The sequence below is a fragment of the Paramisgurnus dabryanus genome, chromosome 9 (genome assembly GCF_030506205.2).
Source record: "Paramisgurnus dabryanus chromosome 9, PD_genome_1.1, whole genome shotgun sequence".
Taxonomy (NCBI): domain Eukaryota; kingdom Metazoa; phylum Chordata; class Actinopteri; order Cypriniformes; family Cobitidae; genus Paramisgurnus; species Paramisgurnus dabryanus.
In genome coordinates this window covers 17,909,454-17,934,548 of record NC_133345.1, presented here as the reverse complement: position 1 = coordinate 17,934,548, position 25,095 = coordinate 17,909,454, and the positions used below count along the sequence as shown (strand labels likewise).

Genomic DNA, 25,095 nt, shown 5'->3' with positions numbered 1-25,095 from the left:
ACTGTTATTTGTCTGGGGTGAAGCCACTATTCGGTAAGTGTCCTGCATGAAGTCAATGTTTGTGTATGATGTTGCGATTAGTTTTTAATATCATATTTGTTTACTTTAGGGTTCTCCCTTTTGTTCCATGTCCTGTTCCTCTTGAGTGTTTGATTCTCGCGCTGCTGAGTAGCATCGCTGTAACACCGACCTTATCCTCCCCGCTGTATGCTGGACTGTACACTGTCTGGTTTCTAAGTTCAGGGTTGATTTTAAGATCCGAGTGAAGGATTTTCCAGTGCACTTGGAGTTGGCAAATGGACTGTGGCGTTCGCTCAGTGTAGCTTCCCTTGCCGTTTACCCTTTTTGTTTCTTTTCTTTAATATTTGTATATCATTTTTGTCTGAATATTTGTATATTGTTTATACTTTCAGGAGCTGAGGTTCCCACGGGTGGATGGATCTTGTGGTGGTGGTGGTGGTAACGCTTCAACGTTTACCGTGTTACACATTTTTGAAGTGTATAAGTGTGCGCTTTGAGTTCACGGTTTTGGTGTGAAAGTGTGCTTGTGGATAACTTGCGCCAGTGATCACTCCGGTGGGTAGCCTCAGCCCTGTAGGTTGGTACTGTGTTTATTTGTTCGTGTATTTGATTTTGTTGCCGGTCATTGCATTTCGCAGTGAGGGCATTTTATATAATGTTGTATGTGTTGTTGTTTTTTGTATAATTCTGTTTTGTGATTAATGTGATATGTAATGTTTTGTGTCTTTTAAACGGTGAGAGCTGGAGACCTGTTTTGAGCAACCTCATGTCTGTTAAAACCATCTTTTTACCTGATTAAAGTAAATCATGAATATTGTACAATAAATGTATATTTTTGTATTATACCCACGTCTCCTGCTCACTTTTACTGAGGAACGAACTTGTGTGCCTTACCGCCTTTTGGGTGTAAGGATTATTTCCCCGGGTGTAAGTCCCGGGGTGGCGTAGTCTGAGTTTTATGCAAAAATCTTTGTTTTGTCGCAAAGTTATTCCCCAACCCCCTCGTCATGCCACATTACTAATGAAGTATCTGCCTGACTGGAAACTAGCCGTCTGTTCCTGAAGTCTAGCAGAAACTATGTAGAGGCCATCTTGAGAACAGGAGCAGGCAAGGCAACGGCCATCTGGAGAACGTTCAGCATGGCAAGCGAAGGTGAAAAGCTGCTCTTAGATTCCCCACCAGCTTCATTCAAGTCTGCTGTCTGGGAACATGTTGGGTTTCCAATAAACTACAACAGCGAAGGTAAAAAAAACGTGGACAAATCTGTTACAGTGTGCAAAATTTGCTTGATTATGTGGGATTTAAGCATATGATTAAGACACTCGAGCAGTGTTACAAAATCCCTTTGCGTACCCACTTTAGCAGCAAGGTTATTCCTGACATGTATGATGCAACAAAGAATTGAGAAAGAACTTGCAAATGTACCATACGTTGCTCTGACAACTGATGGTTGGACCTCCAGGGCAACTGACAGCTATTTAACAGTAACAATGCAGTACATTACATTGTTGATTGGAAAATAGAAGGCACTTTCCTGCAAACATACCACATAAGTAGCAATTTGGCTAATGCACTGATGAGTGCAGTGACAGACTGGAAGTTAGAGAGACCTAACATCACAATTCCAGTCACCAAAGATAATGCACACAGAACATGGTTAATGCCACAAAAAACACAGCTTGACTAGGGCCACAAGTTGGATGTTTTGCACACATTCTGAACCTTGCAGCCAAGATAGGGTTCCACAGATAAGCCGCCTTTTAAGCAAGATCAGAAAAGTTGATTTTTTTTTTCCATAAAAGCACAAGGCTGCTCATACCCTGAAAGTCAAGTAGGAAATGCTAAACATACCTGTTCACAAAATTATACATGCCTCCCCAACTAGATGGAATACCATTTTTGACATAATGGATGGACAAGATATCTGGAGCAGCAGCCTGCTGTCTTCTCTGCCCTTATGGATGAATATGTTCAGAAAAATATCAAGGACATTGCAATATTGTCTGACAGTGAATTGACACTGGCAGAGGAAATGATTACAGAAGTCTTCCCCAGAAGAAGTCTGCTATGTCAGAGCTATTTGTATTTTACAGCACCGAACAAGACAAAGACTTTTACTGATAATATAGAAAAAGAGGTGATGTCATACAAGGCAGAGGATTGTGAACTCAATCTGCTGAGGTCTTGCTGTAGAGCACTTAGGATTTCACCCTCTTGGCGACACACACTTCGGTCCAGCAACTCAGCGCAGCACACAAGGGTAAGTAGTTTACGGGTAGCTGGGTCGTCGCCCGCTCCTTCTGCCGGTTTGTAGCTGTGGACACAGAATACACTTAACAGGTAACTGGGTCTTTGTTCTGACTTTGGCACTTGTGTGGATCAGGTAAGTGCTTCGCAGGTAACTGCACTCGTACTTCCTCCTTCGGGGAGCTTGTGACTGTAAACACAGAATGATACTTTACAGATAACTGGGACTTTTCTCTCATGCAGGTAACTTGTAGCAGCGGACACAGTAAGTACTTCTCAGGTAACTGGACTCGTACTTTCTCCCTTGGAGGGTTCGTGGCTGTAAACACAGAATGATGCTTTACAGATAACTGGGACTTTACTCTCATGCAGGTAACTTGTAGCAGCGGACACAGTAAGTGCTTCGCAGGTAACTGCACTCGTACTTCCTCCTTCAGGGAGCTTGTGACTGTAAACACAGAATGATACTTTACAGATAACTGGGACTTTTCTCTCATGCAGGTAACTTGTAGCAGTAGACACGGTAATTACTTCTCAGGTAACTCACAGTAAATAACAACACTCTCTCCTTGTTTCCTTCGTCTTGTAGTTGGCTGGTTCCTCTTCACCCCGCACGTGATCCGGTGAGTAATTCATCCAACTGTCGTTTAAACATATCAATGATGCATGCATGTCATTTCATTCAAAACAGCAACGAAATTCAGTATACTCAGCCCAGTAATTTATATCCTTCTTTCTCTCTTCACCCAGCAAATATCCTCCTCTGCTGTTACCAGACGTAGCTTCACCCAGACCTCCACTTGTACACTGAATTGGCTTGGTAAGCACCCGACCAACGAGCCCAATGAATTAACTGCACCAACCAACATTTTCTTGAGTTTCTGAAGCTCTCTTTATACTCCTTCCTTTCTTCTCATCGTCCAATCGTTTACTACGCACACCTGCGTTTCATCGGCGTGATTTGCCTCCCGGCGCTCACCGGAAGTTCCGGTGTTTCCGCTTACCCGTCTGGGCGGAAACCATGTCCGGGCGGAACCAATCTTCTCTGTTTTTAGTTCCGCCCCATGAAATCGTCACCGTGTGACAGATGCAGATCCACTTGCATGGTGGAAGTTGCATGAGAGTTTTCTCATGTTGCTAATCTTGCAAAACAATACCTTTGTGTCTGTGCAACATTAGTGCCAAGTGAGAGAGTGTTCTCCACTACAGGAGACATTGTTTCTGCAAGCAGATCTCGACTTGCAACTGAAAATGTTAACAAACTGATCTTCTTGCAAAAAGATTTAAAGAAAGTGTCATAGAATATAAAAACCCAGTGTTCTATTTTATGTTCATTTTGAAGTGCACTATATGTTGGTATAATAATGCAAGCACTTTTAAGATTTTGGGAGAGGTTAAAAACTGCTGTTTTTGTAAAGAAACCTGTTGTAACCAAGGTATTGGTAACACAATAAATATAATTTTTTTAAATCTGACTGTAGTCTTTTTCCCCAGCATACACACACCGAAACGGACCGAACGGTGACCCTAAAACCGTGATACGCACCGAACTGTGAGAAATTTGAACCGTTACACCCATACAGGACATTGTCAGTACACGAGACCAGAAGTTGGGCAGGAATGCTTGACAGATTGGCACAAAGCAGATAAGCAATACCAAGTCACACAGTTGGGTCTTTGCCCTGATGTTCGCACCTTCACACATCATTACACACTGATCCAAGTTCTATTGGTTTAATTGGGAATTTTATTGGTTCTAATGGAATATGGCCCAAAACACACTACAGTGTATTGGTCTTTGTTGGTCTCTTATGGTATGTATTGGTTCTAATGGAATATGGCCCAAATACACTACAGTGTAGTGGTTTTAATGGTAAAAGCCAGAGGTGTGGATTCGAGTCATGTGACTTGGACTCGAGTCATGAATTTGATGACTTCAGACTCGACTCGACAAAATTTACAAAGACTTGCGACTCGACTTGGACTTTAACATCAATGACTCGTGACTTCACTTGGACTTGCGCCTTTTGACTCGAGAAGATTTGCTACTTCCCATGAAAACCTGGGAAAAAAATGTTTACACGGCCGCGCCGCTCTCAGTGTATCTATCTGCATCTGTGAAAAAAATGTGCATCCCCTTCATGCAGAGAGCACGCGTGCTGCCTGCACGTCATCCAATCCCCCCATGTTGGTTTGATTCGACAGCATCTAATCAGGCACACTGCAAGACAACCACTGAAGCGCAATAAGCAACAACGCGCCAGTTGGCAAAATGATACCGAAGATCGTATCATTTGGCTATAAAAATTACGAGGTAGTCGACAAAAAACGAGTTGCAATCTGCAAAACATGCGGGTCGAAGATTACAGACGGAGCTGCCACAATGTCCAACTTTGTTCGACACCTGAAGTTGCACAAAGAAAGGTAAGTTTTGAACGATTGCTAAGCACCTTATCGGATATACCGTAACTTACTAGCTGCATATTTATTGTAACAACCAGACAGTAAACGTACGTCTCCCTTGTTGGTTTAGCTAACAAAATAGGGATTTTTGAACCCGGATTATATGAGGTACATTAGTGTAGCACACTCAGATGGAAAACCACGCCAACATCATGTCAATATCTATTTTAAAGTACAATTTCTACCTTGCTGTTAGATGGATACACACAAATGTATATCTCAGTCTCTCCAACACACAAGGCCTTCCAGTTTTACTCTATCAATATTCAGTTTCAGAGTTGCTGGTGTGCTGCCTCATTTAGGTTGTTTATGTCATTTTGGTTAATCACAACTAAGCTGAACTGTATGGAAGCTTATGTGTAGCAATATTCATTTTGAAATGTAATATGCAAAATGGCAATGCATTTCTTTAGTTAAATTTGAAATTTCCCATACATTTGTGCAATGAATGTGTGGTGCAAAATGAAAATGCAATAATATAATTTACATTTGCCATTTCATACACTAATTTTAATATGTAAATTGAATAATAATTTTACCACTATAAGTTGCAAAATTAAAATGTATTACATACGGTATAGTATTGTATACCATAGTGTAAAATAGACAATAAATATTAACACAACAACATTGATATGAGTAAAGAGTAGTTAAAATACAACATGTGTGGCTATAAGGGATTTTCTGATAGGTATGAAGAATACCAGATGAACAAAAGCATCGTAGATGATTCACAACAGCCTTCAATCTCACAATTCCTGGACACTCGTGTAGGGCATTACAGCATGAGCCACCCACAGCAGAAAGCCATCTCCAATGCGATACTGTCTGACTTGATTATTGACTGCAATTTTCCTCTGTCAACTGTGGAAAATAAGAGCTTTCGTCACTTTCTGGCTGTGCTGGACAGCAAGTATACCCCAGTCTGTCGCCGAACGCTGACCACAAAAACAGAGAGCCTTGCTGAGGAGAGACGTTCAAAGTTGAAAACTGAACTGAGCAACTGTGACTATGTTTCAGTCACTGTGGACATTTGGTCTGATCGAAAGATGAGGGGATTCCTTGGTGTCACCGTGCACTGGATGGAGAGAGATGCAGAGAGGGTACAGCTAAAGACTAATCTCTTGGCCTGCAACCGCTTTAAAGGCTCTCACACAGCGGAGCGCATATGTGACCAATTTGAGGCAATATGTGATAAATACAACATCAAAGCTAAATTGGACTATATCATTAGTGACAATGCTGCTAACATGCGCAAGGCATTTACATTCTGCTTCCCCAGCGAACAGGAGGAATATGATGATGATGGAGATAATCTTGATGATCCTGAGCTATGGCATGACTTAACCCTAGTAGACCAGCAAACCGTCGATGCTGCTATGGCAAAGAAACAGCGCCTGCAGTGTTTTGCACACACATTGCAGCTGGTTGTGGGAGACAGTTTGAAAGAAACAAAAGCGGCATGTCCTTCTCTCTCCAAGTTATCAAAACTTAGCTTCCACAAGGTGGAATTCCACACTGCGGCAGGTAAAAGCAGTCCTTCATTGTGATCAGCAAAAGCTCTGCACAGTTCTTGAGAAGGCCGGGCATAAAGAACTGTCATTCACACCACAAGAGTGGAATCTGCTGAAGGAGTTGGTGGACATTTTGAAACCTTTCGGAGAAGCAACTGATTTGACACAGGGAGAGAAAGTCATTACGATCAGTGCAGTTGTTACATCTGTCTTGTTCCTCAATCACCATCTTGAGAAGCTGAAGCCTCAAGTTCGTTTCCTGAGCAGCCTGGTCAAAGGTCTGCAGGTATCCCTGAAAAAAAGATTTCTTGGGATCTTCATTAATGTGAAAATGGCCCAGTCTCAAGAAGGGATCACTGCCCCCTTTTCACACACAGTCTATCTGAAAGCAGCTGCCTTGGATCCAGCCTTTTGTCTGCTGTGGATTGAGCCCCATGTGCTGGCCAACCGTGACATCAAGGCAGAGGTGGCACAACGAGTTAAAAGTAAATATTACTGACTGTAATGCAACTTAAATGCAACGTAAAATATTTTGATCTTAATCTGATCTAGGATCAGATATTAATCTGACTTTACCAATAATAACAATCTTGCACAGTATCATCAACATCAGTAATGGTAATAAGGGCTCTTTTGTTTCTACTGTTGTGACACGTTTTTATTTTATTTTTTAGAATTGATCTTGCAAGATGCTGCAGAGATGGAGCATCCTGTGCCTGTGTCGCTGCCTGCTGAAGAAGAACCAGAGGACATGGAAGGAGAAGGGCTGTTTGCTGCATACCATAAGAGGCAGAAAAGGGATGTTGGGACCCCACCAGCAGTACAGCTAAGTCACTATATTGACATGGCAGAAGGACAGAATGCCCTTTTGTTCTGGGCACTGAAGAGTAAGACTCTTCCTGCCCTCTTTCAAGTAGCCATCCGAGTCTTGTCAGTCAGTGCCTGCTTCTAGTGCTCCAGTGGACCGAGTTTTCAGCCATAGTGGCATCATTCTGCGTCCCCATCGTGCACAAATGACTGACAGACTCTTGGCCAATTTGATATTTTGCAAATGCAATGCAGTGTAGGGGCCTCCCTCCACCTGTCCACAGCACGCATGCGCACACACACTCACTCTCTGCTCATCACCTGTCCACACATCTCTCTCTCTCTCTCTCTCTCTCTCACACACACACACACACACACACACACACACACACACACACACACACACACACACACACACACACACACACACACACATATATTATCACGTTGGTTCAGTTTTTCCAATAATAATTTTGAGGATTTTATTGATAACATAAGGACCCATGTCTATTTGAAAGTTAAACTATTATATGAGGCAATATGAGGTCAAACCAATACATGACTGAAGCTGCTGTGCATTGTTCTAGTGCAATATGCTGTTGAAATGCAACCTTTTTTTGTAAAAATTTTAATTTTCTGTTTTTTACTGTATTTGATTACTGTAAGTGTATAAAAAGAGGTTTAAATAAATACAAATCTTACAGATATACATGATTTGTATACATTTTATTTCTGTAGTAAGATGACTTGAAATGACTCAAAACTAGAATGGTAGGACTTTGGACTCAACTTGAGACTTGTTAGCTTTGACTTTAGACTCGACTTGAGACTTGCCTCATCTTTGACTCGACTTGACTCGGGACTCGAGGGCAAAGACTTGAGACTTACTTGTGACTTGCATAACAATGACTTTGTCCCACCTCTGGTAAAAGCTAATGGTTCCTTTTGGTATTTTAATGGAAACCATTAGAATTTTCTGTAATGGTTTTATTGTTTTTTTTCAGCAGGGAGGTAAGTGCTTTATTACGACTTTGAAATTATGTTATGGTCAGGATGTGGTGAAATGATACATGTGCCATTTGCTTTGCCTATTAGTTGTACCAGAGTTTTAGACATTCATTTTAGGTTATTTATAAAGCAGTGGTAGCACAATATAATAACCTTAAATTATAAAATAACTGTTTTGCAGCAATTTCAGAAATTCACTTCAGAAATTATTTTATTAAGTTAGAAGATTAAGTTTGGATATGCTTGACCAAAATAAAAGTGTAGTATTTATTAACAAACTTATTGTTTTGTTAATACACATAAGATTTGGGTGGGGCTTGATTCAACTGTTTACATCCACTGAAGTATGAAACCAAAAAATTCAGATTACGTCATATATCATTTATATCACTAGTATAGTGTTCACCTCACTTCTACACAAACTATAAACACAAATAAGACTTAGAAAATTATTATAACCTCTTACCTCTATAAATAATTTCCTTGGTTTCAGTCTAGCGTTTCTCACAGTGTGTTTTTTATTTGACAGGTCCACACTCCATCAGCAGTGAGCGTCTGGTGTGGTTTTAACCCACAGCCAGATATATGTCATATATGATGCATCTTCAGAAGTAGAGAGGTTTGCATAACACATCTTAATGCTCATGTGGTTGTGAGTATTTCTAGAGGTGCATTTCCGGAAAGAAATATGTTTGCAACCTACTGAATAGAGAATGATTATAAAAGTGTACTAGGCAGTATATCATGACCTCGCTGTTGCAGTTGTTTCCCTTCTTGTCTTCTTTCTCTTTTGCTCCCCTTTCTCCTTTTTCTCCCAACAATTGAAAAACATTTTAGCACACTGCATTGACTACACACAATAGTGCTGAATATATATTAAAGGCCACTGCGTCCCACACGTCTTATACACACACATGCACAAAAAACCTGCACGCACACACACATACGTTGGCATATGTGGTTTACGGGGACAATTCCATGAACGCAATGCTTTTTAGTCTGTACAAACTGTATATTCTATTCCCCTAACCTACCCCAGTCCCTAACCCCAATGACACAAAAACCTGTTGGCAGTCTTTAATCTTTGAAAAAATAAAAGAGAGTGTGTATAATCACCATTGGTCTCTCTGTCCCATGTCAGTAAATATCAGACTTTGCTCATTGCCTACACAGGAGGTTGTCATGATCCCAGTCTGTTATCCTGCCTGTTTTCCCCATTCTTCTTCCTACGTTCTCCATTTCCCATGATCCTCCTTGCCTGTGTCTTGTTTCAAAAAATCTTCACCTGCCAGCCATTTCCCTCATCAGCTCCTCTACGTAGTTTTCCTGTTTTCTCCAGTCCTTTGTCGATTGTTAATGTTATGATATTTGTGTCTGTGCACACGCATTTTGTTTCATATAATTAAAGTTAATATTTTTTGGATTTCCTGGTAAACAACAAAAGGCAGGAGATGAATTGATGATAAAATGGGCAAAATTTACTGAATAATCTTAAATGATCTACCAGTGATTTAAAACACACATGCACATTGTGCTAAAATATTATAAAGTATGATATAAAGTATTACTTTTGGGTAGGAAAGTTTTTGATGCAAGTCATCTCTGGTTTTATTGCTGACTGAACTGACTTGACCTGAAATGAAGTTTAAAGGGGTGGTGAATTTGTTGATTTTGTCTACTTTTGATGTTCACATGATTTTACATTCAAAAACATCAAAAGCAATAAGTAATATGCTATATTGTAACATGGATTAGTGGCTCTCTGGAGAAATGGTTCGTTTGAAGGGGCGGGCCGCATTGAAGACCTGGACGTAAACGCCCACTGCTATGATTGGACAGCTTCATTCCCCGTCATTACATGTGGGGAAATGTTTTAAAAACATTAATGTGTAAAAAAAAACAGCCGAACACATATATGTTTGAGCCACAAAAGATTCTGGGTGCAAAAGATGATACACATAAATGACAATACGTATAGTAAAGTAGAAACAAAACTTTTAACTCAACGTGACTAAATTAGCGTATACAACACTGTAAACACGCATCAGAATCTAAACTGCGTCTGATAAATCCTTATCAATAACTTTGTATATTTCTATTGTGCTTGTGAGGTTGCTCTTACATACACGTAACGTTACATACCACAGTTTTATGATAAAAAAAGCTTTGTTGAGTGTTGGACCTTTCAAGCGCAACTTGCCTAAATTACTGTATACAACACAGTAAGCGGGCATCAGAATCTAAATTGCAGCTGGTTAAGTCCATCCTTATCACTAACTTTGTATATTTCTACCGTTAAATAACAGTCACATTTACCTTTATTAATCATTTAATGTTTTAAGCAAATTAAAACAGTCAAACATACGTGTTTAGACACAGATGTTACAACAGGACATATCAAGCAATCTCTTCTAACACAGCAATAGTGAAACAGTAACTTAAATAAAGTAAAATGTCTTACTTACTGTGTACACTGCTGTGTCATTTTTGTCAGATCCAATATTAGTGGTGCTTTTAATCATAGTCTCTCTGCAAATCCAGCATCGACTTCTTTACAAATGAATCCGAGGTACACAAAGTAAACAAACACTCTCCACGCGAGCTGGAACTTCTTCAAAACTTTATCCACGCATTCCTAATGTTATGTTCTGAGCCTCCGTTATACAGCGTCTGTGTTCTTCCCTAGACGGTTCTTCCACAACCGAAAACTCAAGCTTCCATGGTTACTCTATGATAACAGATCACCACATCAAAATTAAAGTATTTGAGAAAAACGGGGGCTACAAAAGTGGTCATTGTATTTGTGTTTGGAAAGGTGCTTCAATTCTACTCTGACGTCATATTTCTCAGAATTCCTCACTCTGCTGTTAAAACTGGCTTGGTGCCAAAAACTGTTATATTTCAGTAGCACGGACGTTTTCGATTCTGAAACTTGCAGGATGTTTATTTAAGTATGATGACCTCTTATATAACAAATTATCAATTTAAAATTGAGTATTTGATTCACCTTTAATAAAGGTTCACAACAAGTCAACAACACACAAACAACTATTTTAATGCTAAAGTTGTACAACTGACGTACATGTGCAAAACATAAAAATCGCTCTAGCAAATATAATGAGAAATGTATAGGTAGGGATAAATTTGATAGGAATGTATAAAATGTAATATATATTTGGGATTTTGATTTGTTCAATGCCAGTGAACAGTAATAGTATCCATAATGTGCATTATTTTGTACTATACACTCAAATATAAGTATAAAGTATATGCACATTTCCATTACCAAAAATATATCTGTTCATAGCATTAGCCATCAAACTGGAAAAAAATATTTGAATCAGAGAGCACCATGGATGGCAACAAGGAGCCAGGCGTCACTACATACGTAATGACTTGATATAGCACACTAAATACAAAACAGGAAGTGTTTAACAAATACCTGCTCCTGCTTTCATAATGCATAAGAGAGAGCTTCAAACCAATGCTTGACTAACCCAAACTGATTGACATTGAACAGTTTGTTAGACTGGAGGTTAAACTATTCAAGTTCAAACATCTAGTTTCTCTACATTTGTGAGTATAGCAGACTTAAACTCTTTTAAACAGTTTAGCACTGAAGGAATAAAAAATGACTGATTGCACTTTACAGTATGCACCCTTACAGGAGTAAGTACTTACCTCATTCTTACTGTACTGACTGAACTATTTGTACTTGGATAGGATTTGCGACTAATTAAAGTGCTACTTACTATACCCATATGACAAAAAAACAAAACACTTTTTTACATTTCCCTGGCCAAAATATATTTTAAATATGCTAAATACATTTTGTAGAAAGTAATGCTCAATTGTATATATTTTTGAATTAGAAAATATATTTTTAGTTGTAACCTTCATATATCAACATATATTGCAAATGTTTTTCAAGGGGAAGCAAATACATTTCTAAATTTAGCATATAATTTAAATATATGTTAAATACAAGTTAATTTTATAAAGTATATATTTGAAGTTTATATTTAATTTTAACCTTTATGTTTACAGGTTCGTAACATAAAGTTTTTCTTCCAATGTAACGTAAATATGTTTCCTTATATTGAAATACATGGAGGGCTAAATTTATTTTTTAATGCTTTACAATTGATTTACTTTGAAAATAGATTTCAAAATATACAAAAAACGGCCAAAAATATATCGGTGAAAAATTTATTTTGTAAACATATTCCAAAAAATATATTTTTTTGTATATTTTGAAATATATTTTAAAATATATATTTTTTGCCGTCTGGGTAGGGTAAGTGAATTTATATTGTCCAGGCTAAAAGTAACAATAAATTCAAGGAGTTAATAATACAGAAGCGTGCGGCAGTTTTTCCGCCTTCACAGTGTAACTCTTATAGATGCTTTAGTGTGATCACTGAATCACTTTGTTCAGAGCAATGAAGCTTTAACAACAATTTGGATTCTTATAACTGAATCTGTGCTGTTACAGTCAAACAAAACTTCCCCAGACACTGAGATGGTCGCTTTGTTTCTGCTCGTGTGTAAGTGTTACTGAAACTCCTAAATAATCCTAAAGTATATAATGAATGAGGTGTTGGATAATAATGATTATTTATTATATTTTCAGGCATCTCACTGAAGCTGTTCCTTCAGACTCAAGGTACGTTTGAATACATTAAATGTACAAGAGCAAACGACTCTGTACATATGGGACTATTTGCAGATTTTTAATGTATTTTTTTCTACTTAACAGGTCAAAACATCCAAAAAGCAAAGATTTATGGTATATCCAGAGAGATTCCAGAAGGAAGTGACCTTGAGGTTACTTGCAGCACGTTTGGTTATACAGAAAAGATTGTTTATTTATATCTGTGTCAAAACGGGAAAGCTATAGAAATGAAAAGGCAATGCAATCACCAAGACACAGTCTTTAGAATACAGCATATAGAAAAGAACAAGACAGGAAATTATAGCTGTGTGTTCTCAGAAGATCGTTTGAAAACAACCGAAGTGATGGAATATGGCGAAAACCACATCTTCATAAATGTGACTGGTGAGATATGACACTTATATTTCTCAATGTTTCCGTCTCTGAACACACAATATTAAGACCCTTCACAGCACATAACATAAATTACCTTTGTGCAGTCATTTATGAAACATCATGACATAACAGTTTCGTGCTATGTTTAAATGTAAAACGTTGACCTAAAGGATCTTTATCTTCACCCAGAATCTAAGACTTTAATTCCTGCTGAGATACATTTACTTGAGTCTGAAGTACAAGAGGGAAGTGATGTTGAGTTCACCTGTACACCATCAAAGCCTTTAAACAGAACCCAGAACAGACAGTTGATTTTAGCAATTTTAATCAAAAATGGAACGAATGGCTTTGTAGTCAGTATTTTGGACCCAAAGGAGACAATGGCAACATTCACGCTCAGAAAAGTCGGGAAGGATGTTGCTGGAACATACAGTTGTGTTGTGACGTTGAACACATTCTTTCATCCAGAAAAGTGGGTCTATGGAAATAATGTAGACCTTCACATAACAGGTAAAAATAGAAGAGGACAAACAAAACAAAATCATATTCTAAAATGAGTAAAGCTTGACTTTAAATAGTTTATATGTTTAGTTACTATAAAGTACCACTAGATTTTATTATATTTATATATTTAATTAATGTTTAGAAATGTAGATACTAAACAATACCAAACAGAAGAATTAAGATCAAATCACAAACTAGGATTTTTCTGATTGTGTGTTTTATTTTTGACAGCTGCACCTGTGGTGTACTGTAGCACTGGAGAGGTCAAAATACTCATAGTGTCTTTAATCGTATTGTTGTTCATCATTCTGTTACTGGGAATTTTGGCAATGATTAGAAAGCAAGGTACAGTAGCTTTAAACACTTTCCCATGAACTCTAAACATTATTTTGCTATCTAGAAGAGTTCTGCTAACACTATTTCTTCTTTAATAGGACGTCTTGGATGCCTTAATAAAAGGTCTGTTAAAAAATAATTATTTATATTTTCATTTATGGATGCTTTTATCCATAGCAACTTACGTGGCATTTTATTTTATCAGTATGTGTGTTCTCTAAGAATTAGACCCATATCCTTTTGCGCCGCTAACACTATGCTCTATTATTTAGCCTCATTGAAAAATGTTTTATTGTAATGAAAATAACTGATATACTGTATATGTAATAAACAGATGTTTGGAGAATGAGGGGGAGACCAGAGAAGTAGTCAGAGTACGCCATGAAGGTATTGTAAGATGGTCTTCTTTAATATTTATCACACAGCCTAAAGACTATATTTAAACTTTGTTTTAATTTGTGTATAATTTCACTCGCATGCATATATTAATCTGAGTTTTGTCACTGTTATACTAACAATAATTTTAAGATAAATCTCCCTTTGACTACAGTGATAATATAGTAATAAACAGCAATGATGTCTTGGTATACCTGCTTTTACACACATCTGCATATATGAGTCAACCTTATGGTCATTGCAACTGTATGCATTGTACACTCCAAAAATAATGTTTTTTAAAGGATTAGTTCACCCCAAAATGAAAATTCTGTCATCATTTACTCCCATGTTTTTACAAACCTGTATACATCAATGGGGCCTCGGATCGATTTAGTTACAAACATTGCTCAAAATATCTTCCTGTGTGTTCATCAGAACTAAGAAATTTGTACAGGTTTGTAACAACATGGGAGTATATGACGACAGAATTTTCATTTTTGGGTGACTTGTCCCTTTAAAAGGTCTTCACAGTGATGCCAGAGGATCTTCAGTCAAAGGATCTTAGAAGAAACATTTCTTTCTTACTTTTGTATAGTCTACAGTTTTTCACTACTATCCTTTATGATTTAAAATAGAAAGGTTCTTCAGATGTTTAAAATTCTGTATGGAACCATTCAGCTAAAAATGGTTCTTCATGGCATCGTGAAGCACCTTTATTTTTAAGAGTGTAATTGTGTTGATCCTACAGCACTTTTGCTTTGCTTTGTACAGTAAGCATTGATATTTTCTTTGAGAAACCCCTACTGTTATTCCCCTGAAAGGGCTCATAGATGTAGACTTTAACTCTTGTATTGTATTGTATTGTATGTCTTTATTGTCCACCAAGGGGTAATTTTCTCTTTTGCTCACCATCAATTTAAAATAAGGAAAAGAAAAAAGAAAAACACAAAAACAAAGACAATGTCAAAAAGAGTATCCAATTAACACATCACAGTATCTCAGATTGCACTTGTTTTATATATCGCTTGTGGAATTAAGAAACTTAGGAATTACTTTGATTTCTTTTCATTGAAATCTATAACAGAAACAGGTGAAGCTGAAGCTGCTTGTGAAATACAAAGTGTCAGGTATGCCAGTAAATAATCAATAAATCAAAGCTTTATATTTTGTCTTTCTTTCTAAACATCTTATTTTGTTTAGTATTGCTCTGACTGTTATAAATTTTTTCTTCCTCATTATGTTCTTATATGATGTTTCTTTTCTCTGTTCCTTATTACATGGACTGATTCCTCAGGAATGCTGTAAATGTGCACAGTGAGGTCTCTGAGTGGGATAAGTTCTCTGATACTGGTACGTCTGTGTTCACACAAACAATATTATATAACAATTATTTGAACATAATCAAGTAGACATGTTCAATGGTTCTCTATTAAACCCCATCATAATCTTAAAAGGCTTTAAGACATTTTTTAAATGTATATTTAAGTGCATAAAGAGGATTTTGAGGATATTTTATAGGGTATCCAGAGATCTTAAAGTTTTAGACAGCGGGGTTTCCATCCAAATGTAAAACGAATCTTTTCAAAATTTGCAATCAAAGAAAAACAAACAAATGCAAATTAGGTGCTTTCCCATTAAGCTGTTCAAGCGAATAATGTTGGTATTGGTAACCTAGTAAACAACAGTAAATAAAACAAGGCACGCTTAGAAAATGGAGACATAACTACAACTGATTTGGCAAGTTATAAATTTACTAGCAGTGCAGCTTGTAATTGGCAAATTGAATACTGTGCACAGAAGAAGAAATGCAGGCATTTTTCATGCAGGCACTAGCAGCAAGGGCATTGCGACTTTACCATATGGTAAAGACAATTTCAGCTGATACAGCTAGACGGTAAGTCTTGTGGGTTTAACATTCACTATGTCAGAATTTACTCAGCATATGCATTTCCATCTCCCATTATTCGCATTTGTGACCAGTCACAGAAAGTAGGGACACTAGTCGGATCTGGGGCATTTTGAGTTATTCACAGATTCTGAAAGTGCAGTTTCTAAGCTTTCCAACGAATAGTAACACATGGAAATCTTGGAGAAGTTGTGGCCATTTGAATATAACACATTCAAGAAAGAAAATGCCGAGAAAATTGAGAAAGAAAAGTTAACACTTTTCCCTGCCAGGAGAGACAATAGGGCTCATTTAAATCTCATTTAGCTAAACCATACCCCTTGTAAAGCCGTTTTGAGATACAGATGTTCTAGCATCATATGTAGTATTTTGTGACAGAAGTAATAATAAACCAAACTTTTTACCTTTGTGGGTATCACAAGTCGAATCCAGTCTGTTTCAGATGTGTGAGTTATCCAATGACCATTTTTGTCCACAAATGCGTATAATCCATGAAATATAGATATATAGTCTATTGTTTACATCAGATTTCGCATGAACGTCTAGTAATAGAATATAATATACAATCTGAGGACTGTTTACATTGTGGCATGTAAGGGTATATACGATTACACTCCGGTCATTTACGTTCCGGTAAGAACCCGCCTTCAAAGTTTGCATTTAAAATAGGGAGGTAGTATAATAGGTAATCCAAACAGCGCCGTTGAAAATGTGAAGTCCTTTAGGGATGTAACCAATCGCTCACTCAGCCAATGACTTCATGGAAAATATTGATAGACAAAACATGTAGCCAATTATATAATGAATTCAACAATCTCTGTGTAACTTTGTGTTTGACTTCATGCTGCGCTGCAAGAACTGACAGACAGATGACGTCAAAGTACTGTGAGAGCGAGTCGAAATTAAACTACTCCGTAAGATTTCTTGAAGAGCTCTCGCAGTACTTTGACGTCTTCCGATTGCGGCACCGCATAAAGTTAGTCACGCGACTGACGAACGACGCGGCTGACTGTTATCTGTTCTGCCCCAGCTTCTTTTTTTATTTTGTTGTGTGCGCCCGAGCTACGTTTACACTCTTGGGAGACGCACACTCTAAGTAAAAAAAACAACAACTTACCAAACATGTCTGAGGAACAGGTCAGCCGCGTCACTACAGTTACGTGACTTCAATTCGTTCTGTGTTTGCATGCTAGGAAACGCGTGTCTCCGTGTGTCCGCTTATGAGTGTGCATCCATTTGAGTATGTGTGCGCGTCATTGCCTTTGCGCGCACAAAAGGCACTCACTTTGCCATTTTGCCCTCAAATAGTTTAAAATGGCTTGCATGTTATAATTTGCAAGGTTTAAAACCACACATGCAAAACATAAGCTTTCTATAAATAGTTATTTATTTCTGAATGATGCGTATTTGAGCGATTATAAAGAGACTATCATTTATGTGTGATTTCTTCTGCTTTTTCAATAAAGTATTTTGTGTCTCTTTTGACTGGGGGGACCAGCCGTCAATCGGAGTGGGTAGCCAAATTTGGTTGCAAATTACACTGCAAAAAATGACTTTCTTACTTAGTATTTTTGTCTTGTTTTCAGTAGAAATATCTAAAAAATCTTAAATCAAGATGTATTTTCTTGATGAGAAAAATGACCTAAGAAAATAATACTAGTTTGTAGACAAAAAAATAATAATTTAATAATTTAAGTGAACTCATGCTTAGTTTAGTTTAGTTTAGTTTTATTAGTTTATAATAACGTGGACAGTCCCTTTTAATAAAAAGAGCAGCTTTAGCCTGTACGGCTAATTTCCAGCTGTAGTCCCCGGCCAGAGTGTTAATAGGCATACATCAAACAAAATACATTACAGTTATATTACAACAGAACTAAACAAAAGAGAATAAAATATACAATCCTGCGACACACAATTTAGACAAGCACAGTCAAAAAGCACCAATTACAAAAACATAAAGCCTGTTACATACATGGGAGCAGTACAGATTTCACATATAATTATGCAGGAGCCACATTAAAACACATACATAACCAAACATTAAGGCAGCCAACCAAGATCTAACAGCAGCAGCATGACCATGTCACATCAAATGCCCATCACATCTGTCTGATTAATGTGTGCATTTATAATTGACGGATAGCCAGCTTTTAAGATGTGTAGTAAAGACGGAATATGTATGTAGGTCTTTAATTGTGGTGGGCAATGAATTCCAGTTTTGTATTGCTGTAACAGAAAATGATAATTGACCAAATGTGCTTTTCCTAAATGGGATTGAAAGATCACCACGTGTAGTGCTTCTGGTGATCTGACTGCTATTTTTACGTTGGATTATAAATGAATTAAGAGGAGTAGGAGCCTTATTATGCAGAATTTTATAAACCAGACAGATATTTTTGTATTTAATTACATCTTCCCAGCTTAACAGTTTATGGTCATCAAGAATGATACAATGATGTGAACTGTTAGGCTTCTGGGCCAATACTTTAAGAGTTTTTTTATAAAGAATTGCTATTGGCTTTAGTGATAAGCTATTTATTTGTCCCCAGCTTGTCAGACAATATGTCAGATGTGACACAATCATGGCATCCATAAATAATTTAGCAGCATTAAAAGTAAGTGCATTTCTAATATATCTAAAATTTGCTAATGTAAACTTAACCCTATTGCACACTTTCTTAATATGAGGTTTAAAAGAGAGATTAGAATCAATAATAACACCCAAATACTTAAATTGTGGCACAATACTGATGTTTTGACCTGAGATCATTATATTTGACACAATATTACTTTGTCTCTTTGTGAAAAACATTCCCACTGTTTTATTTACATTTAGTTGAAGACACGAACGATTTAGCCAATTAGTAATGTGATCCATAGCTATGGTCAGTTTGGCAGCAGCCAGATGTTCTGTCTTGGCATGCACATATATTACAGTATCGTCCGCATACATTAATGTACTGATATCTGGACAAACTGATGGCAGATCATTAATATATAAACTAAACAAAAGCGGGCCAAGTATCGAACCTTGTGGTACCCCTGTAGATAGATTAAGAACTGATGAACGATAATTATTAATAGAAACGTATTGAGTTCTACCAGTTAAATATGACTCAATCCATTTGATTGCAGAAGGGGAAAAATTAAAAGTAGATAATTTGGCAATAAGTACCTGATGGTTAACTGTGTCAAAAGCTTTACGCAGGTCTAAAAACACAGCACCAACAACACCTCCCTTGTCAACCATTGCTCGGACAGTTTCTACAAAGAAACAATTGGCAGTTTCTGCAGAGTGATGGGCCCTGAAGCCAAACTGCATCGGATGAAGAGTAAATGGACTATTATTAAGAAAAGAAACAAGTTGCTCTGATACACATTTTTCAGCAACCTTGGAGACCACAGGTAAAATACTGATTGGGCGGTAATTAGATAAAATTAGAGGGTCATTTGACTTAAATATAGGAGATACAATTGCAGTCTTCCAAATAGTTGGGAATATCCCCTGTAATACTGACTGGTTAACAATATGTGTGATAGGGTAGGCTAGATGTTCATTCAGGGATTTAAGCATTTTAGAATCCATTCCATAAATATCTTTAGCTGTTGAGTTTTTAAAAGAATTAATAATTGCCTGAGTTTTAATTTCAGAAATAGGTTGAATGATAAAAGATGGCTTACTTTTATCTATTTCAACAATATCTCCATTTATTGGAGGAAAATTCACTACAATTTCATTCACAGAATTAATAAAATATTCATTAAAAGCTATAGCTATTTCAGATGGATCTTGTACCAATTTACCATTCAAATTCAGTTCTACCCGGTTTCTAAGCCTATGGCTAATTCCCATCACATTCTTAATCTGTTCCCAGATCAGCTTTGTATTACCCTTTCCCTCATTAATAATTTTTATAAAAAAGTTAGCTTTAGCTTTTCTAATTACTTTGACTACTTGATTACGTAGTGAGGTGAACCTATACCTATCACTATTTAACTTTGTTTTTAATGATCTTTTTAAAGCAAAATCCCTTTCTTTCATCAGATTAAAAATGTCATTATTAAGCCAGGGGAGTGCATTTGTTTTTTTCTTTCCTTTTACCTTTCTAGTAAACTCCTTAACTAAACTTTGTAGCTTGGTTGCAAACATCTTGCTGACTTCGTCTATATTGATCCCGGTAAGAATATCTGACCATTTAGTCTGCTGTACTGCCCTTTGAAAATTATCCATTTCATTCTTTGGGATCCTAAGTTGCTCCACAGATTTATTAGAATGATGAAAACGCTTTTTTGTAAGTTTTCTTGACAGTAATGTCAGATTATGGTCAGACAGTCCAGTAATAAAATTAAACGTTTTTACAATTCGCTCGGGCTTATTACTGAATATTAAATCTATCTGTGTTTGCGATGATGTGGTTATTCTAGTTGGACCTTCCAACAATTGGGTAAAATCTAGACTGTCTGTGATCTGCTTAAGGGGTTTCCTATTAGTCTTATTTAGCCAATTACAATTTAGATCTCCAAGTAATATTACCTCCGTTTTAAAATCACACGCTTGAAGTAGCTTTTTAAAAGTAATATAAAAATCATTATTATTGGAGGGAGGGCGGTATACAACAATGAGCACAAAGGACATTTCAGATGAGAGCACTTAAAACAAGCAAAATTATCTGCCAATGGGGTGAGAAAATTTTACTTGAATTAAGTGTCTAAGAAGAAAGAAATCTTATTTCTCAATTTTTTTTCTCACCCCATTGGTGTAGTTTTGGTGTAATTTTTTTTATTATTTGAAATTTGTTGGTTTCAACACTCGTTTCTTATGCGATACTTCGAAATGTGTATAAAATCATGGTGATGGAAACCCGGCTAGTGTGGGTCCTAAACAGTGCCTTGAGAATTTCTTAATTTGTTAAATGTTTTTTTTCCTCACAGATGAAGAACTGAATATTTATCAGGTATGTTATCATAAACATATTAATAAAAAAACTGTATATACAGTATATTTAGCTACATTTATATGTTTAGTTTGTCTTCCTTTGCTCCCCCAACACCAGAATGTATTAAAAATCATCTTCATATGCCAGCTAAATGTCTGATGGGACAATTATCTGTAAAATCAAAATTTATTTTACAGCGACATCTGGATGTCAAAAAAAAAAAAAAACTATGCCGTGTATACTAAAGGGTATGGGGCCCCTGAGGGGACATGGAGCAAAAAATTTATAAAGTTTAAACTTGAGCACATGAAACTAAACATTAGATTTTTTTACTCCAATGCAGTGTTGTTTTCGTCAACTATGATGATATCGAAATTATTTCATTGACACACCTTTTTATGACGATAACGCGACGATGACTAGCTTAAAATAGCTCTAAGGTGACTAAAACATGACGAGACGCTTTAAAGTTTTCGTTGACGAGACGGAACGAAAATGATTATAAGTCTGACGTTCACAATGCATATCATTTCTGCCTATTTTGCGTGAAATCTGTCTGTTTTTAGCTAAAAAGTATCAGCAATGCTGTCACTTCCTATCCTTGTATACTGGGAGACGACGGTAAATGTGGCCACAAACTAGGTGGGAAGAATACCACCAACCTTAACCGGCACCTGAAGGCTCATCACGCTGATATTTTTTTAAAGGTTACTAACAAGTCACGCTGTTAACATATCATATACATTAAATTTTACTAGACAATCGGCAGGGCATGAAATTAACACCCGACCACGCACCAAATGCGGGTGGATTTTGCAGTTGGCGGGTAACACTGTCAATCTACCAGCCACATTGGCGGGTAGCCAATGCGAATCAGTGATGCGCGGGTCATTGTATAAACAACCCACTCCCGACCGACATTTTCAACTAACGCGCCTGCAATTGTTCAAAATAGTTTTTAAACTTGACCGACTGACCGCGGCCTGAATATCATTTAAATATTTTTGGATGACTCGTAAACGGCACCCGCTCATTTCTTATCAACCTGCGCATATCACCGATGCAAATTGAGTGATTTATTGAGAGGATGCGACTGCTGTTTCGCAACGTTTATGCGATTGGAAAGAAGATGAGGCACTTCTCTGACTACGTTTGGATGTGCGAGTAAGTATTAAACTGTTGGTGAGATGGGATGAGAATATAATGCTGACATAGGCTACAGTACAATCACAGTTGCACAGATGTGTAGTGCTGCTGTGACGGATCAGAACTCTTGATGTGTAAACTTTAGAGAGTTGCGCTACTATGCCTTATACTGTAGTATATTAACATACAGTTTGCGAATAGAGTAATGAAAAACAACTTATGTGCGGCGTTTATGTGCGCAGTTTGTGCCCAATCCATCTCTGTATGCGTGCGCGGGTTTTAGGGCACTCAATAGGGCACATCGGAGAGACGCGTTCCTAAAAGCATGCGTACATAAAATCTTTCTGCTCTTGACAGGGCACATATAAACAAAATTATTTCAACAGTATTCTTTTTCTAATAAAACATTTCTTTATGTCTTAAGTGTATTAGAGAGTCAAAAACCAGTCTGTGCCGGTCTTAAAGAGACAGTAACCTCAATTAACCTACTTAAGTCTGTGTTATTAATGTTAATCAAACAACCTAAGACAAAGAGAAATTCACTTTTGTAGCTCTAAAAAAATTATATTTAATTCATACAATAAAGACAGTCTTATCATTCACTATTCAGGCAAAAAAAAAAAAAACTGGCTGGTAAAAAGTCTGTGGCAGGTGGATTTCTAAATCCACCTGCCACAGTGGCTGGTGGTCAAAAAAGTTAACTTCCAATGCCTAAATTAATTTGTTAAAGACTAATTTTTTTACTAAAATTGACTTAAACTTGACTAAAACTTTTTGCGTTTGCATCACCTAAAACTTGACCAAAACCTTTTGTGTTTTCGTTGACTAAAACTTGACTAAAACTATCAAGTTTATAAGTGACTAAAATGTGACTAAAACTAAATAGCATTTTCATCCAAAAGACTAAGACTGCCAAATCTGCCAAAAACAACACTGCTCCAATGTCACCTTAGGGGCTCGGTAAAAGGGCAACAAAGTATTTTATTAAAATTGTTTGTGATACGTGAATATCTGAGGTGGCTTGAATGGATTCAGCCAATATTGCAAAATACTTTCAAAGTATTTTATGAACGTATTTGTATTTGAAGTGTTTGAAGACATATCTCTTTAACAAAGCATTGACATAATTTTTCTGGGTAATATACTTATGCCGCAATAGTTAGCTTGTCCAGAACCAAGCAGATATTCAACCACTACTGTATGGCACTTGCATTACATGTGAGCGCCCCCTACACTAATAGGATTGTGTTTCTCTTTCTTTGAGAACTTTGAGACTTACAGACCCAGTTCCTGTTGCCATGAAGCTCATCACACCACTGATTCACTGGCCTCCCTTCAACGTGATGCCCAGCCGATGTCTGTCCAACGACCACCGGCCCCGCCCATCCCCGTTTAATCTACCATTAATATATATATTAATGTTTTAATTCCAATAAAATTTTATAAAATAGTATCTCATCTAAAGAATCAGCTATGTCTGGCTTTCTCTCAAGGGGTTTATTTCTTCTTAGGACTTTTTCCTTCTGACTAAGTCAGAGTTTTTTCCCCCATGGTTTTTTTCAACTTCTCTCTTCTATACATTATAGTATTACTACGTTCACTAGTATGGGTTCATCTTAACCGCATTTCTTCTTATTTTGTCCACAGATTTTTCTGTTTTCTCATGCTTTAATTAAAAGCAGTAAAGCTGCTTTGAAACAATAAACAATTGTGAAAAGCGCTATATAAATAAAATTTTATTGAATAATACATGCCGAGAGCATTTGGTTAATAATCTCATTTTTGACAGAGGTGGAGTTTAGCGGCTTTTGCATCTGAGCTCCTCATACATTTACATGAATAGCTTGAATGGATGTCCTTCTTTTAGACGTGGCTCACAATGAAAAGATTTGCCTTCAGTGTTTGGAACGTACGTACTATTTAAAATAATAGTTTTATTTTTGCCACTATCTGCATACACACTGCAGCCAATTCATATTTAAAGGGACACTTCATCCATTTGCATAAAGCTATGTATAGTTAGAACCCCAGTCATGTTTTAGAATGGTCGTGCATAATTTTCTCAGTTGCCGCTGAGACAGGAGAAATACAGATTTCAGTGTTGCACTTTCTTCTTTCAATTATGTAAAAAGCATAATTTTGCATCATCGAAAGGAGGAAGTCCAATATCTTTGTTGAGGGAGTGAGACTACAAACACCCCTTTTCTCGGTCAAATAGGCACCAAATTCTAAATGTATGTTACATTTCGACTACAAATATGACACACTTTCAATAAAGATGAATGTTTCTACGGGTGAAATGCTCCTTTAACCACCTTCACAGCAAATAATGTGTCAGGTAGGAAGTAAAACTGCTCATGAAATAAGTGTAACCACAAAACACTGCAGTTAAAATAACATTCTCCTGCTTTGTGCTTTTCACTGCAGCTTATGAACAAAAGTATCCTGGGTTTCCCAATGCTGCCTTGCGCCCATATTTATTCATGCTGCAAGTCTAGCATGGAAACTCTGGCCCTTTTTTGCCCCTGAAATAGGAAACCAATCACAGAATGGGGGAGGGGGCAGCAAGACGATGATGACGTCTATGCGGCACACCAAAGCAGTTTTGTTATTTGTTATAACATGGCAACAGAGGCGAAGATACTTTTTAATGCAGCCTTAGATAGTTTTCTAAGTAGGTTTGAAAGCAAGTTTATTTAAAAAAGAGCAACTTTTGGCGTTAAACTATTTCATATCCAAGAAGGATGTTTGTATGTCAAGACATGATAGCCACAGAG

At 37.1% G+C, this 25,095-nt stretch overlaps 1 protein-coding gene across 1 annotated transcript; it reads left to right on the top strand.

The window, feature by feature from the left end:
* Positions 1 to 12,491: 12,491 nt before the first annotated feature.
* On the top strand, positions 12,492 to 21,903 carry LOC135746455 (uncharacterized). The gene is made up of 9 exons (XM_073815660.1): positions 12,492 to 12,608; positions 12,695 to 12,727; positions 12,821 to 13,120; positions 13,301 to 13,621; positions 13,847 to 13,960; positions 14,050 to 14,074; positions 15,624 to 15,679; positions 21,168 to 21,190; positions 21,739 to 21,903. Exons 1-9 carry the CDS (start codon positions 12,584 to 12,586, stop codon positions 21,901 to 21,903), a joined length of 1,062 nt encoding a protein of 353 aa, XP_073671761.1. The 5' UTR covers positions 12,492 to 12,583.
* The last annotated feature ends 3,192 nt before the right edge of the window (positions 21,904 to 25,095 follow it).

Bases quoted from the DNA above. Each gene is read 5' to 3' on its own strand.
- LOC135746455 (XM_073815660.1), top strand. From the start codon at position 12,584: ATGGTCGCTTTGTTTCTGCTCGTGT. The intron at 13,622-13,846 runs GTAAAAATAGAA...TATTTTTGACAG, and splicing joins TGTAGACCTTCACATAACAG to CTGCACCTGTGGTGTACTGT. The intron at 21,191-21,738 runs GTATGTTATCAT...GTCTGTTTTTAG, and splicing joins AAGAACTGAATATTTATCAG to CTAAAAAGTATCAGCAATGC.